This window comes from Salvelinus namaycush, chromosome 8, assembly GCF_016432855.1.
Source record: "Salvelinus namaycush isolate Seneca chromosome 8, SaNama_1.0, whole genome shotgun sequence".
Classification (NCBI taxonomy): Eukaryota; Metazoa; Chordata; class Actinopteri; order Salmoniformes; family Salmonidae; genus Salvelinus; species Salvelinus namaycush.
The window spans coordinates 24,801,316-24,818,493 of record NC_052314.1 but is presented as its reverse complement, the minus strand read 5'-3'; the positions used below and the strand labels follow the sequence as shown (position 1 = coordinate 24,818,493).

Here is a 17,178-nt window from a genome sequence, read left to right as displayed (position 1 = left end):
AAGCTAATCAGATAGGTTAAAGGTGAAATCAATCATTTGTTTGCATTATGTGGTAGCGGGATAATACATTTGAAGCTGAAAGAAAGACACACATATATAACTAACATTATTCCTTTTTCTGCAATCATTGTGCAGTGCACTCGTACAGAGCCTCCCCTTAGTCATACCGGGGCGATTATGTTTACTGTAAATTAACCCACCTCTGGGGCTACCTTTTTAGTTCTTCATATGGCATGGAGGCTAACGTGCTGTGACTGGTGTGTGTCTGTGTCCCCAGGCTGCAGGAGAAGGTCCAGGAGACCATTGAGGCGCTGCGCCTGGCTGGGATCAAGGTGTGGGTGCTGACCGGGGACAAGCACGAGACGGCGGTCAGTGTCAGCCTGTCCTGCGGCCACTTCCACCGCACCATGAACATCCTGGAGCTGGTGCAGCAGAAGTCTGACAACGAGTGTGCCGAGCAGCTCCGACAACTGGCCAGGAGGTAGGACACTGTCACTAACATCTACCACCATGTCTCCCCATGCCATTCACGTCAGTCACTCACCATGTCTGTAGTCCATGTTGTGTCCTTCTGGGTTAACTAGTCTACAAGCCCTCATCAGCATGTTAATGTATTCAGGGTAATATACAGGTCTGGGTGCAATAAAGAACTATAGGAGGCAGAGTTTAACTTCATATTTATCATAATCAGTTATGAGTGTTAAGGACAGTGCTCCAATTAAGAGAATCACTGTGTAGCCTAGCCAAGAATTCTGAACTCCACGATCCCCGATGGAGTTGAGTGGCGAGGAGTGTAGTCTACGTCCGACTACATCGAGTCGGCATCAGTCGATACTTAAAAAAAAAAAAAATGGAATTCTTTCATGCGTAACTTGTACCTACGTTTGTCCTGTTTAGTTGCATTATTTACTTTGGGTGCTGCAATCCATAGTTTATTTATAAACCTCATAGCCTCGGCACTCCACTCCATCGGGGATTGTGGAGTTGAGAATTCTGGGCTATGTGTAGCTTAAACATGTCAGGATGTTGCCAGAGCAGCTCTGGGAACCTTCTGTTGTTTATCACCACTGATATATAGAGATGTCTTCTTGCCCACGGATGCAGTCCCTTTTCCAATGGTCCTTGGCTTATTAATGGTGAAGGAGTCTTGTTTATGGTCCCCTGGGGGGGATAGTGTCATTAAGCACGATGCATTGCAGATGACTCAGTCTGGAAACCAGGGAAACCACATTTTTTTGGTAGTCACGACGCATCCTATATACCACCCGCGTCGTGTGACAAAGTTTCGAAATGGTTATGAGAAATCAAGACAATTAAGGTTTTTATTATACTCCATTTAAAATAAGTGGATTTATGTTGGGAGATGATGCATACTCATTCTAGTGTGAGATGCACTGTAGACTTGTGTGTGTGGTTTTACTATCCTGGTGGTGACCAGAAGGATAATAAAACAAGGAAAATTCTGACAAGTGGGGACATGTCGCTGATCCCCACAAGGAAAAAGCTTTTTTATAGTCAGGGAAAATAGGATTTTGAATGAGAATCAATCAATTTTATTTTGTCCCCACAAGGATAGTAAAACAAAGGTGTGTGTGTGTGTGTGTGTGTGTGTCGAGGACCTCCACGTTAGTGCTGTATAGTTATACCTGCTCTTCTATGTGTCCCTTTCTCTGTCTGCTTGTGTGTGTCTGCCTGTGTGTGTAGGATAAGAGAGGACCATGTGGTCCAGCATGGCCTGGTGGTGGACGGGGCCAGCCTGTCTCTGGCACTGCGGGGGCACGAGAAGCTCTTCATGGAGGTGTGCAAGAACTGCTCTGCCGTGCTGTGCTGCCGCATGGCGCCTCTGCAGAAGGCCAAGGCAAGTCCCCTCACTGTCACTCCCAGCCTTTTAGGGCTTTCCTTTATGAATGAATCAGTCAACAGCGCCAATCTCATATCTCTCATGCCCTCAAGTATTTAAAACAAATATATTGTTCATGTAAAGATAATTGCCTAAATAAATTAGCAATAATAGTATATTAGTATAAATCATTTTGTAGTAATACATAACACCTGCTAGTAGAATTAACATGATTGAAGTAGATGATTTATGATTACAACAGTGGTCATTTACCGTATGTGTGCGCCTGGGTGAATCAGGTTTTTTGGAGCAACCTTTTGATGACATGATGCCGGTCCGTCTTTCCTAGACTCCCATTCACAAGGGGGCGATAGCAGAGTTTATTTTTAATTTTTTTGTCTTCTCATTTGTGGTGAATAAAACTAAGAGTGGTCTTCCCTTGCTAGTAGTAGCTAGTGGGCATTAGCCTAGCTAAAAACACAGCAAAACAACTACCCTTTTTAGATTCAATGTGAAAAAATGAGATTTATAATTAAATAATGTGCCCTGGCAAATATTGTTATACTTACCAGTGTAACCTACAACATTATCGGAATTTGATATGCTCCCATCAGCTAAAAATAGAATGTCATCATATATTACGGAGAAAAGGTACATGGCTACCAGCTGTTTTTATTGTTTCACTTCTCAACAAAATACCTTTTTGTTGGGGGGATACTAATATTTGGTTCATGGTTTAAAGTCCCAGGGCAGTCCAAAATGTGATTTGTCGACATAGCAACATAGGCAGAACTATGTTCTTCAAGGAACCGCCCATTTTGTGACGCAAAACGACATTCAAGTACTCTGTTGCGCTGTGTTTCCGCAGTTTGCATAAGGTCTATAGACTCCTTTACAACTCACGTACAACAGTGCACTTACGTGACACTTACTGAAATTGTTTAGAAAAACTTCCTTAAGATGGCTAGCAATTTCAGTTTTGTCTTTGGGTTTCTCAGACTTTTAAAGTTGTGGTCATGGCTAGGGAGAGTAGAGTATCTGGCCAGTGCTGTGGTTTTATCTGAAGTAGCAGGTGTTACAGTAAAGGCTAATTGCCATGGACATGCTCCTGGTCTCATTTGGGCTGCTTAATGAGAATTCTGTGCTTGGCAGGTGGTGAGATTGCTGAAAACGTCTCCAGAGAAACCCATCACTTTAGCCATTGGGGATGGAGCCAATGATGTCAGCATGATTCAAGAGGCCCATGTTGGTATAGGTAAGTCCTCTACCCTAGAGGAAAAAGAAACGCACACCTATTTAGGCGAAGTGCTGGCTAGCGGAGTGGAAAACTTGAAAATAAAGGAGAGCCGCACACTCTCAGATGCAAAAATGTAATGTCCAACGTTTCGACAGGCAAGCTGTCTTCATCAGGGTATAATCACAAACACTGCAGGGTGACTTGTTTATATAGTGTCAAAAGACACACAGGTGTCGGTAATCATGGCCTAATATCATTGGTTAATTCTCAAATATTAAAATGACATACAAAGAACATACAAAAAACCAAATGGATAGCATACGATCATAGATTCAATTTAGACTACATAAGCCTACAAACAATTACAATGGCAAAGCCACAATAATCACAAGAATGGCTTCAGATCATTCAAAAATAGTTTGCCCTACAGCCAATTCTGTCGAATCAAAAGAATTTGCAAAAAACAATCAGATTTCGACAGAAATATGTCTGAGACGCAAAGAAAATTCTAGGAGAGGGGTTACAAAAATGATCAGATTAATATTTCCATTGAGAAAATTCAAAACAAAACGAGACATGACCTTTTTCAAGGTCAGTCTCGCAAAAAGAAGCATTCTTGCGTTCTAACTACCCGCTATTCAAAGTGCTCTGAACAAATTAAGGGAATCGTTCACAAACATTGGCACATTCTAAGATCCGATGATGGTCTCGGTAATGTGTTTTCGGACCTTCCCTTGGTCGTATTCTCGCGGGGCAGAAATCTCAGAGACCTATTTGTACACTCTGATTTACCACCCCAAGATATCCCTGAACAACGTGTATTTGCGCCCCTACTGGATGGAAATTACAAGTGTAATGGCTGTGCTCAACGCAATGGCACTTATAAATGTAGGTCCTTCAAACACCCCCAAACAGGAAAACAGATCCCAATAAAAGGTGTCATTACGTGCTCCACTAAGGCAGTTATTTATCTTACAACTTGTCCTTGTGGTAAAAATGATGTGGGTAAAACAAAGCGTGAATTAAAAGTACGTATCTCCGCATCGTAGCACCGTAGGTGCAAAAACTCGACTTGCCCAGTTGCGGCCCACTTTTTGGAAGCAAACCACTCGATTTCGTCTCTGCGTTATATTGGCATCGAACATGTCACCCTCCCTAGGAGAGGGGGTGACCTCGATCATTTATTGTTAAAACAAGAGGCTGCCTGGATCTTTAATTTAAAGACCCTTGCTCCCTTCGGTCTCAACGTAGACTTTGATCTGAAGCCATTCTTGTGATTATTGTGACTTTAATTGTTTGTAGGCTTATGTAGTCTACATTGAATCTAAATTGTATGCTATCCATTTGTTTTTTTTGTATGTTCTTTGTCATTTTAGTATTTGAGAATTAACCAATAATATTAGGCCATACTTGGCCATGATTACCGACACCTGTGTGTCTTTTGACACTATATAAACGAGTCACCCTGCAGTGTTTGTGATTATACCCTGATGAAGACAGCTTGCCTGTCGAAACGTCGGACATTACATTTTTGCATCTGAGCTCTTAGAGTGTGCGGCTCTCCTTTATTTTCAAGTCCTCCACCCTATCAAATTACAATAACCCATTACTCAATAGTGCATTTTGCTTGTAGTTTCAGAACAAAGTGACTAGTAACAGACTTTAAAAACATTTCAGGTATCATGGGCAAGGAGGGAAGACAAGCAGTACGAAACAGTGACTATGCAATAGCAAGGTTTAGATTCCTTTCCAAGTTACTGCTCGTCCATGGCCACTTCTACTACATTAGAATTGCAACCCTTGTACAGTACTTTTTTTACAAGGTGAGTTCTATGTTCAAGGATACGTTGCGGTGTCTTACACAATGAAATCAATACAGGAGCTAGATGTGCTTGTCTCGGGTCTAAATCCCTTTTTGTCTTCTTTTAGAATGTGTGCTTTATTACGCCCCAGTTTTTATACCAGTTCTTCTGTCTGTTTTCACAACAAGTAAGTGTCTTTCAGTGTCTCATTAGTTCTATCTGTTCATTTTTTGTGGTCCCTTATTACTGTTGCTTTGTGAGTGTTGTTTCAGTGTACCTTGTTCTGTGTGATAAACATGCCTGTTGTTCTGAAGGTACCACGTGTAGCTATATCTCCCCCTGAGGGATCATCAACTCGAACTGTCCATCTCTGAATCATCAACATACAGAAGGAGTTAGCCAAATCTAGGCCCTTGTTGACAGTGGGGGGGAAAAAGATTTTGGCAGGTGTGAGTGTGTGCTGTGTTGTACATGGCCCAGGGTGATGTGCCAATCTTGTCCTACCTCGTTGTTGCCTCCCTGTTTCCCCAGACTCTGTATGACAGCGTTTACCTGACACTCTACAACATCTGTTTCACCTCCCTGCCCATACTGGTGTACAGCCTGTTTGAGCAACAGGTCCATCCACACATGCTGCAGAGTAAGCCAGTGCTCTACAGGTAGGACATGGTGTTCTATTTTGCATATTTTTTCCATACAGAATGAGGCTGTACCTCCGTTGGATGCAATTACATGAAAACACAACAAGCATTTGCTACGGACAGAACCATGTTGCTTTGTATCCTTTCACACCAACAGAGACATCAGCAAGAATTCCCTCCTCTCCTTCAAGACCTTTTTGTACTGGACACTGCTGGGCTTCTGCCATGCCTTTGTCTTCTTCTTTGGTTCCTACATCCTGATGGGGGAGGACACGTCTCTCATGGGGAATGGGCAGGTGAGGTGGGCTGGGCTGCATGTACTGTACTATCTGTTCTACCTCTGGTAGTGGTTCTGCCGTGGAAGGAAAGGGTAAGGAGATCCACACCCCCCACCTGGCTTGGCTCCAAGGGGAACTTGACTTTGAACCTGATTTTGAATGTTCTGTGTGGATCTCTGGGAATATTGATTGGGTCTTTTACCAAGGTGCACAGTAATATGAAATATTTCCTTTTCAGTTTAAGTTAGGCAGTGTGATGGCAGTAAATTCCAGACTGTTCTAGGAGGCTGTGCTGTTTTTTATTTTTCTATTTGGGCTGCAGCCCTCTCTCTCTCCTGTCTCTATTCTGTTTGTGTCAGTCTTTCTACTAGATTGATGTTGTTGAAAAAGCACTCGCCATGTTGCTTTTTTTTGTTCATTTCTCTTCTTCACCTCCTCCCTCTTTTCATGCTCTGCATGTCATCAGATTTTGAGAGCTAACAGACAACTGGTAAGAGTTGACTGAATCAGTTGATGCATAGCCCTGTCATAGTTACCCCCCTAACATCTGTTGCTGTCATTGGTCCATTCTGTATGAACACCCTGCTTGGTTATGCTTTTGATGTGCCATGTTTCTCAAGGGGTGAGTGATGACGAGTCAGTAACTTCCAGTGTCTCCACAAGTTTGTCAGCAATTTAGCTTAGAAGGCTTAGGCCTAGTCTTCTAGAAATATGTGACTACTAACACGTGACTCCATCTACATTACTATTAAAGCAGTTTTCCTATGATGGATGTTAAGCCATTGTATTGTCTCTTTGAAAATTCTTAAATGTTTTATTTAATTTTTCTTGTAGATGTTTGGAAACTGGACCTTTGGCACTTTGGTATTCACAGTAATGGTTATCACTGTTACATTGAAGGTAAATAATGTCAGTGGAGTTTTTGCAATTCTTCAATTCATAAATAATTCTTAAAGCAATCCCACATGAAATCTGTCACTTTTTGATATTGTTGTCAGTCACCTCACTCTCCTATGACCTTTCACATGCTTTTCTGACCAAACTATGTTTCTTTTTTTCACTCTGTCGACAGCTGGCCTTGGAGACCCACTTCTGGACGTGGATGAATCACTTTGTTACCTGGGGCTCCATCGCTTTCTACTTCATCTTCTCCCTGTTTTATGGGGGAATCATCTGGTGAGCTGAGCTGCCATCTCTTTCCCACACAACCTGTGTATCTCTAATACACATGACATTTCATTATATAGTATGTGATAAGACCAACAAGTGTAATTGTACTGCATGTGGCATACAGTCTACTTAGAATTTCACCTCAGGGACTGTCTATCCCAGACAGTCAAACCTTGAAGTTCTATTCCAGGCTCTACTCAAAGGGTGTTCTACACACAGGGTTAGTTAAGCCTGAACAGATGTTGGCTGGCTAACAGTGTGATTCTCTGACCTTTGTCCCCTGCAGGCCTTTCCTCCACACCCAGGACATGTACTTTGTCTTTGTCCAGCTGCTCTCCAGCGGCTCTGCCTGGTTCGCCATCATCATCATCCTCATCGCCTGCCTTTTCCCCGACATCATCAAGAAGGTGATCTATAGGCACCTCCAGCCCACCAGCACCCAGAAGTCTCAGGTAGGACACCCAGGGACAGGGGAGAGGAGGGGGGAAGGGGTGGGTTGCGGTAATAAACTATACACTGACAGGAAATGCATGACACCAAAGCATGGCTTCTCACCTCACAGACAACACAAGAACAATTCACTGTGCAACTGACAAAGGCATGCTCCAAACAAAGCGGGTGCATCTCTGTTCCTGATCTTAATCTACTGTAGCGTGGGAGAGCTAGACAGTGGATGCCATATGGTAGCAGCATATTGCTGAACAAACTGTTTTTTGAAAAGAGCATCTTGAACAGTTCCATTTTTGTGGTCACAACTTCCTATTTTCTTAAAAGGTTGATATTAACACGCCCTCTTTTTGTTTGTTTACTTACACGTATTAAGCCTTTTTTTGCATCAAATAGTTGGCGAGTCAGCAATTCTAGCATCTGTGATGGAGAAAGTTAAGTGTTAAAGTGCTGCTCAGTGGGTCTTAGAAGATAAAAGCTCTTTCTCAGGATTGAGTCTCATTTCCTGTCTCTGTGATAGATGATTTTCTTCCTTTCTCAGGCTGGTGTGTGTCCGTGTGTGTCTGTACGAGTGTGTTATGATCAGCCTCTGTTTGTGTCTACTGTGTATGTCATCTTCCCTCCTAACTGACCTTCTCTGTGTTGCGCCCTTGCCTCCTTCCCTCTGCTCTGTAGATGTACTCCAATCGAGTCGTCATAGGTGATGACTTCATCGCACTGCAGCCTCTTTCCAGAGCCAAGAATCAGCTGGGCAAAATTAGGTAGAGTAGGAGGGGCCCTGCTACATTTTTATTATAAGATTTTTTTATTTTTATTTAACTAGGCAAGTCAGTTAAGAACAAATTCTTATTTACAATGATGGCCTACCCATGCAGATGACAAACTAACCAAGCTTTCTAGGAAAAAGGGATAGGGGTAAAAAAGGGAAAGATAAGGCATTTTGTTATGCACCCCTGCATGTTGGCTCTAGGAAATCATCCATCAACTGCATGCCACTTTAGTTTAGCCTAGTGCACTATGCATTGGGCAGAGCAGCCTCTCACTGCAGCAGCCCTGATATAATGTTCCAGTCATAACGGCATGTGGAGCACAGCTTGAGACTGTTTAATGTATGCTGCTAATACAGTAATTCTGAGGCCCAACATTATAGTGAGCAAAAGCTGGTGAATGCTATTTTCATAGTAGTTTATTCACTGTATCTCCGGATCATATTCTGGACAGCATGCTTTTAAACAATAGCATTATTTTCTTAAGATATGCACAATGAGGAGAGAAAATGACAACCACTCCATCCAAAAGCAAGTGATCAATTTCCTAATTGGATTGACATGGGTACAGAATAATTGCTAAGCCAAATTGCTAAGCCAAATCATCCAGTTAAAATTGATACATTTACATAATTGAGAGTACACTGAAATTACTAAACTGGCTCATTGGTTCTTTGGAACATCTTTGTGCCTAGTCTCCTAGTTAAAATGTTAGTGTACACTAATTGTTTTGGACACAAATTGATTGGTGTGGCTATCCTCTACCTCCTATGGATGTGGGAGTGGTTTTTGTGCTCATTTGTCTTGTTTTCTTCCGTGCATGAGACTTAATGGGTTGTTTTGTGCTTCCAGATGGAAGCGGATAAGAGTTCAGTCAGCTCAGAATATGACTCTGCTGAAGGCAGGAGCCGAGGGGAGGACAATTGGCAACTGCTAGTTGCTTCTCCTCCCCCCGTCCAAGGCCCAGCCCTATGCTCCCCTAGGTAGTATTTGTATTTATTATGGATCCCCATTAGCTGCTGCCAAGGTAGTAACCCTACTGCTTCCCTGGCCCAGCCAGGCCAGGCCTCTGTGTGTGTGGATCCTCCCCTGTCTACCCATCCCCATATTGCTCTGTTTTAATTTTTTTGTATTTTACCCCCTTTTTCTTCCCAATTTCGATCTTGTCTCATCGCTGCAACTCCCTAACGGACTCAGGAGGCAAAGGTTGAGTCATGCGTCCTCTGAAACATGACCCGCCAAACCGCACTTCTTAACACCCGCCCCCTGAAGCCAGCCGCACCAATGTGTCGGAGGAAACACTGTTCAACATATGACCGAGGTCAGCCTGCAGGTGCCCGGCCTGCCACAGTCGCTATAGCGCGATGAGACAAGTAAAGTCCCCTGGCCAAACCCTTCCGTAACCCGGACGACGCTGGGCCAATTGTGTTCCGCCCTATGGGACTCCCGTTCACGGTCGGTTGTGATACAGCCCGGGATCAAACCCGGGTCTGTGGTAATGCAGTATGCAGCCCATTGCTCTGTTTTTTTATCTGACATTCTACTGCTTGCATAAGTTACTTGATGTGGAATAGATTTCCATGTGGTCATGGCTCTATGTAATACTGCCCCCCCCCCCCAATGGGTGTCTGAGCTGTGTGCAAGTAGTTTAAACAGACAGCTTGCTGCATTCAACATACCTCTCACACATACAAGTAGTGATGAAGTCAATCTCTCCTCTACTTTGAGCCAGGAGATATTGACATGCATATTATTAATGTTAGCTCTCTGTTTACATTAAAGGGACACTGTGCTGCCCTGTTCTGGGCCACTGTAATTTTCCTAAGTCCTTCTTTGTGGCTCCTGACCACACGACTGGAGACAGTAGTCCAGGTACGACAAAACTAGGGCCTGTAGGACCTGCCTTGTTAAGAAAGCAGAGCAACACTTTATTATGGACAGACTTCTACCCATCATAGCTGCTTAGTCTCCTCAACTTGCTCCATTTCCACAGTATTCATTACCAGATTTAGTTGAGGTTTAGTGAATGATTTGTCCCAAATACAATGTTTTTAGTTTTTAAAAACAAAACCCAACCTTACTTAATCATGACTCGTGTCATTTTTCACCTGTCTGTCTGTGTATGCCTTTAAACCAGCAAAAGTCATTATATCAAACAATGTTTTTTCTACAAATCTGGAAACACTGGACGGTTACTTGTCAATCATCACCACCACCTCCAACCATGTTAGTCGTCCCCTAACTACAGGTCAAGGTGGAAACATGAAGGATGTTTGTGTAATCAGTCCTGTTGAGAAGAATATACATATCTCCTGAAAACTGGCTTGCCTTTGCACATCAGATTCTCATACAGTAGCATTTGGAGGACAGTGTTTAATGTAGGATACAGTAGAATGATACATCCATGGCAGTGTAGCCTAATACCTATTTTGTTCTCACTCTTCTTACCACTGTTTCTGCTGCTGTTGCAAATATGCAGTAGTTTCTGAGTGGTAGGGAGAGGAGGGAATTGAGCGTTGTAACCCCAAACCAGTGTCGATAGTCTTTGGATGTGTTCAGGACTGCCTTTTTAGCAGTGCTCAAGCACTCACTGCGCAAGTGCTTACTCGGGAAAAATCAAGAATTGCCTAGGAATCGACTTTCCTCCACTTAATGCTATGCATTTTATACTCACAAAGTTCTCTGCCTTCGCCATTCATTTGCAGCCGTAGATTGTCTTTGATTGCGAGTGAATCACCGTTATTTATCATTTTTATGTGGAGCTGAGCTGACTGAGATTAATGTGAGAATAGGATTTTAAGCACACGTCAGACTGGCATGGCAACTGCCTGTAACTCCTGTGTGATTTGATTAGTGCCTTCAAGGCTTGGTCAGGCCAGGGACAAGGACAGCCTGGCCTTGGAAAATACTGCATTGTTTATAACTTTTTTGAAATGTATAGATTTGAGTTTTTTTCATTTGATTGATTTTCACCTCCAGCTTGGCCATGTACATTTGTGTCCGACACCTTGTGCATCATCACCCACCTCTTATTGTTTTGAAGAGCTCCAAATCCCCAAAATCCCCTCCCGGCTCCCTGGACAGTCATTGGGCTGTTTTATGGATATTGGCGTGACCTGTGTTCTGATTCTAATATTCTGTTGTGCTCTGCCACCCCTCTGTCTCCCCTTCCTCGCCATTCCTGTTTCTCTCTGCAGCTTATTGAGACTAACTACCAGGGCATCGGCTGCGTGGACTCCATGTGTTGCTACTCAGAGGGGCAGAACGGGTGCGCCCGGCTGGGCCGGATGGTGGCGCAAGTGATGGGCTGCTGCAACCCTGCCTACGCCAACAGGTGTGAACCCACCCTCTGTAGCCTCTGTTGCTGCAGGCGCATCTCCTACAAGCTGGAGCAGGATGAGTCCACTGCTCCCCAGGAGTAGTGAAGGCCTAGCCTAGTAGAGAGAGAGGTAGACTAGACTAAGGTCTTACTGGTAGGACAGGCACCCCAGTGACAGAGAAAGGTTTGTAGGGAGGGAGACTAGTATCTGGATCCTGGATCTTAAATGTTCTTTAATACATGTTTATCTCGTATACTATGATCGACTTCATGGAGTCCTTCTAGTCTATTTGTCTTCTATATTCAGTGGGACAACATGTTCACCAATGTAGCCATGTGTCTATGTAATCTCTCCTTCTAAGTCTGTACTCGTATGCAAGTCTTCTTTCACTCGGGGCTTTCTGTCACCTGTCTGAAGTTTTGTGCTGTTAACTTTTCCAAAGCCTGCCGAGTCAGTGTGTTTGTCCTTCACAGTGTAGGCAAAGCCCAGGTTCAGAGTCTAAGTCTCTATTGATCTATGACAATGTGTTTATGCTGCTAAATCTATTCAAGAGAATGCTAACGGAGGTAACGCTAGATTTATTTGACCATTGTTAAAGATGTAGCATTCTCGTTCTGCTTTTTACTTGTACAGTCATGACCAAAAGTTTTGAGAATGACACAAATATTAATTTCCACCACGTTTGCTGCTTCAGTGTCTTTAGATATTTTTGTCAGATGTTACTATGGAATACTGAAGTATAATTACAAGCATTTCATAAGTGTCAAAGGCTTTTATTGACAATTACATGAAGTTGATGCAAAGAGTCAATATTTGCAGTGTTGACCCTTCTTTTTCAAGACCTCTGCAATCTGCCCTGGCATGCTGTCAATTAACTTCTGGGCCACATCCTGACTGATGGCAGCCCATTCTTGCATAATCAATGCTTGGAGTTTGACAGAATTTGTGTGTTTTTGTTTGTCCACCCACCTCGAGGATTGACCACAAGTTCTCAATGGGATTAAGGTCTGGGGAGTTTCCTGGCCATGGACCCAAAATAGATGTTTTGTTCCCCGAGCCACTTAGTTATCACTTTTGCTTCATGGCAAGGTGCTCTATCATGCTGGAAAAGGCATTGTTTGTCACCAAACTGTTCCTGGATGGTTGGGAGAAGTTGCTCTCGGAGGATGTGTTGGTACCATTCTTTATTCATGGCTGTGTTCTTAGGCAAAATTGTGAGGGGCCCACTCCTTTGGCTGAGAAGCAACCCCACACATGAACGGTCTTAGGATGCTTTACTGTTGGCATGACACAGGACTGCTGGTAGCGCTCACCTTGTCTTCTCCGGACAATGTTTTTTCCGGCTGCCCCAAACAATCGGAAAGGGGATTCATCAGAGAAAACGACTTTACCCCAGTCCTCAGCAGTCCAATCCCTGTACCTTTTGCAGAATATCAGTCTGTCCCTGATGTTTTTCCTGGAGAGAAGTGGCTTCTTTGCTGCCCTTCTTGACACCAGGCCATCCTCCAAAAGTCTTCGCCTCACGGTGCGTGCAGATGCACTGTACTGGTGGTGCCCCGATCCCGCAGCTGAATCAACTTTAGGAGACGGTCCTGGCGCTTGCTGGACTTTCTTGGGCGCCCTGAAGCCTTCTTCACAACAATTGAACCGCTCTCCTTGAAGTTCTTGATGATCTGATAAATGGTTGATTTAGGTGCAATCTTACTTGCAGCAATATCCTTGCCTGTGGAGCCCTTTTTTGTGCAAAGCAATGATGACGGCACGTGTTTCCTTGCAGGTAAACATGGATGACCGAGGAAGAACAATGATTCCAAGCACCACCCTCCTTTTGAAGCTTCCAGTCTGTTATTCGAACTCAATCAGCATGACCGAGTGATCTCCAGCCTTGTCCTCATCAACACTCACACCTTTTTTCTTTTTTTTTAACCCCTTTTTTCTCCCCAATTTTGTGGTATCCAATTGGTAGTAGTTAGTTGTCTCATCGCTGCAACTCCCGTACGGACTCAGGAGAGGCGAAGGTCGAGAGCCATGCGTCCTCTGAAACACAACCCAAACTAGCCGCACTGCTTCTTGACACAATGCACATCCAACCTGGAAGCCAGCCGCACCAATGTGTCAGAGGAAACACTGTACACCTGGCGACCTGGTCAGCGTGCACTGTGCCCAGCCCACCACAGGAGTCGCTAGTGCGCGATGAGACCAGGATATCCCTGCCGGCCAAACCCTCCCTAACCCAGACGACGCTGGGCCAATTGTGCGTCACCCCATGGGCCTCCCGGTCACTCACACCTGTGTTAATGAGAGAATCACTGACATGATGTCAGCTGATCCTTTTGTGGCAGGGCTGAAATGCAATGGAAATGTTTTTTGGGGATTCAGTTCATTTGCATGGCAAAAGAGGGACTTTGCAATTAATTGCATTTCATCTGATCACTCTTCATAACATTCTGGAGTATATGCAAATTGCCATCATACAAACTGAGGCAGCAGACTTTGAAAATGAATGTCATTCTCAACTTTTGGCCACGACTGTACTCTTGGTCTCTGACTTGTTTGTTATACTGTATTTTTGTATCTATGGACAATGACAGCATGATGCCAGTGTAATGCTTTCTCAGCCCACACATCTACTTCACACCCTCACTCTCAACAGAGGTGAGATGAGCACTCAAAGAAAATAGTCAGTGAGACTTGTTCCGGCCTTAATGCTAGGATACTGCCAGTGCACAGGGGGAGAGAGAGACCCCACCATCGCTGACTGGTAGCATGGCAGTACATCAGCCCTACTTTACCGTACCCTGTACTGTTACTGAATGATGCTTGTGTTTTGACATGCTGCAGTGTTTGGTGTCGGTGTGCCTCAGCTGAAACATGGGGACCACACTCCCTGACAGATGTACTAGAAAACCGTAGTCTCAAAATGAGAATAGGAGTCTTTTTGCTATTTATTTGATAAAGTGAAGTATTTGAAGCCTTAGGTGCTTTTGAGAAGAGAACTGTCTTGTTGCATGGGGCTGCCTTTGGTATTATGTATGCTGAGTAACCAGACGTTATGTGTTCATGTGTGTCCTCATCTTTTCTATAACGTTACTCCTCCTGCTTAGCTGCACTTTGTCTTAACCTCTCTCGTCGTTGCCGCTCTGTCTAAAATCTAGATAATATTCAACTTCCCCCATCTACGTTATTCATAAGCAGCTGTTATATCACCTTGACGTCACTATTCAATCTAATATTCTGCTACTTGCCTGGTTTTCTGTTCTGATAGATCGCCATAGACAATGGACTAATAGCTTGATATCAAGTGGGAGTACCACTAGACAAGACAATTCACACCAACATACAAATTTATCAAGAAATACCTATTTTTGAAGTCATACAGCACCATGTACATACAAGATCTTAAAACGGTTGTCTTTGTCTTATAATCCATATAGCACGTATAGGATATTGCTACTTGTGATGCAAAGATGATAAAATGGGTATAGTGATGAACAAGATGATTTATATTATATTCTATAGGAGTCTGAATATGGTTGAGATGTGGCAAGTCCCTACTATGCCCCCTGGTGGCAATGTTAATTTATACAGGCTAGAGATAGGGAGGGGTTTGTGCCTTTCCTGAAGGAGAGTTGAGAGCCCTCTTTAAGGGCTCTTTGATATTAGATATGTATTTTACTATAAATATGCACATATTTAAGATGTCTTCGATATATTGATTATATGATATTTTCCTATTAGCAGTAGGTAGTCAGTGTAAATTGTTCACACATATACTTGTATAGCCAAGGTCTGAGCATCATATCATTCAAAGAAACAGTATTTAGTATACCTGGTTATGCATATAGTGACATTACTGAGAGAAGGAAGTTGACTGTGTCATCCATGTTAAATCATCCTGAAGTTGACTGTGTCATCCATGTTAAATCATCCTGTACTAACCCTCACTGTGCTCACCCTATTCTCTCTCCTCTTTTTGAGTTTAACTCTGTTTGCTTGTGCTGCTACCCCTGTAGGTTGAAGTGTAGGGCAGGAAACGAGTCTGGTGACAGGGCAGGAAGCCAGTAGAAGATGAGCAGAATGACAGGGTTTCAGTTCCAAGGCAGGGCCTCCTCATATCAATACAGATAAGGTCTTCAACTACTCCTGTACCATCACCCTACTGTACCATGCCATGGCAAGATGGATGTCACATCCAACAGTAAATAAAAGGGTATTTTAGGCAGGTCCGAGATGGATTGAAGCACTCGAGGCAGGTTTTCAGCCTAGTTCTCCTCCCACACCCCTCACTCCTGTCGTTGATGCTTTTAGATCATGGAGCGACTCGGACCCCTTCTATTCCAACGATCGGAGCATCTTGACGCTCGCACCCATGGAGGCCGTTCATTGCTAAGGTAGCAGAGAGCAGTAGTGCCACCCTGTCACACGGAGAGGAACTACTCACCACAGCCCAGGGCTGACCAGCAATGACATGAGGCTTTGCACCACCACTTTGAGAGAGATGCTACATGGGCCTCTGTTCTCTTCCTGTAAATAATAAAAGGGAATAAGATGCTACCAAAGATAAAATAATTTGACTTGAGTGAAAAAGAACATGGTCTACTTTACACCTGTAGGTTAGTGTTGCTGCTGCTTCACCTGACTGTGGAAGGTTTGCCATCTTTCCTGAGGAAATTAGGTGGGCCTCGTGATAGCCATATCCTCCATTTTTACAACCTGATTTTTCAAGGTTTGAACATGTGAAAGCAGTTGGATCAGGTCTCGAGTCTGCTTTTTTTGGAAACTGTCCCTAAAATATGCCTTTTCTGCACAGATTGTTAGTAGTACGTTTGTTCAGAAATGTCAAGAGAATGTTCATATAATAGCTCCCAATGAGATATTAAATAGCTGTCAATGTATAATATGGCTTGCACATATTAGTTTGTTTAAAATCCCAAATATTGTTTTTATTTTCCGTTCATTGCTAATTACCATTGAAATCATGTTTCTGTGTGTCTTTCCCCCTATGCTATTAACCACTTAATGTTTGTTTGCGTATTTATTTCCATCACATCCTATCTTTTGGGGCCTTTGGCCCACAATAACGGAAATGCCAGATTCGAGTCTAGAGGGTCATTGAGACAACCGTTTTAAACTTGCTATCAATGACCATGATTTATTCGATTATGGCCAAGTTCATATAAAATCGTGGGAATTATTTGGTTGCCTCATCAGCTTGAAGTGGGAGACACCGAAATGCCCATCAAGTAGTCAGTGGAGCTTTTTTTCTTTGCACAGCACGATTTATCAAAGTCAGCATTGGTCACTCTGGCGAAGTATACTTATTGTACTAGTATGCTACGGTTGTCATTTGTCAGTTTTATATATGCAGCTTTAAGTTCAGATTGTCAAATTTGGCCTCGAGCCAGTATTCACCAAGAGCTTCTAATCATGTCAGTCAACAAGAGGTGTTTGAATATGGAAGTCTCCATTTTCATTGGCAATAAGGATGCATCTGCACTAGGGACAATGAAGTCAGGAACATGAACAGCATCTCTTGATCATGTTAATTTAAAAAAAGTTATGTTACTCACCTGTCAGTGAAACGGTTTCATTGCTGATGTTTAAAGCAAATTCTGTTTACGGAATAAATGTTTTTAAAAAGCATGTAACCTTTGTCCTTTCCAGCAGACCGTGTAT

At 43.3% G+C, this 17,178-nt stretch overlaps 1 protein-coding gene across 1 annotated transcript in view; it reads left to right on the top strand.

Annotated features, from left to right (window-relative positions):
- LOC120052536 (probable phospholipid-transporting ATPase IF) overlaps positions 1-17,145 on the top strand; it is a 57,843-nt gene extending 40,698 nt beyond the window's left edge. The window contains exons 19-30 of the mRNA XM_038999509.1: positions 278-481; positions 1,705-1,858; positions 2,993-3,095; positions 4,755-4,900; positions 5,007-5,066; positions 5,411-5,538; positions 5,678-5,816; positions 6,633-6,698; positions 6,871-6,974; positions 7,255-7,420; positions 11,380-11,516; positions 15,811-17,145. Of these exons, the coding sequence (XP_038855437.1) occupies positions 278-481; positions 1,705-1,858; positions 2,993-3,095; positions 4,755-4,900; positions 5,007-5,066; positions 5,411-5,538; positions 5,678-5,816; positions 6,633-6,698; positions 6,871-6,974; positions 7,255-7,420; positions 11,380-11,516; positions 15,811-15,892 (1,489 nt within the window). The 3' untranslated portion in view covers positions 15,893-17,145. The remainder of the gene's footprint in view (positions 1-277; positions 482-1,704; positions 1,859-2,992; positions 3,096-4,754; positions 4,901-5,006; positions 5,067-5,410; positions 5,539-5,677; positions 5,817-6,632; positions 6,699-6,870; positions 6,975-7,254; positions 7,421-11,379; positions 11,517-15,810) is intronic.
- Positions 17,146-17,178: the final 33 nt, after the last annotated feature.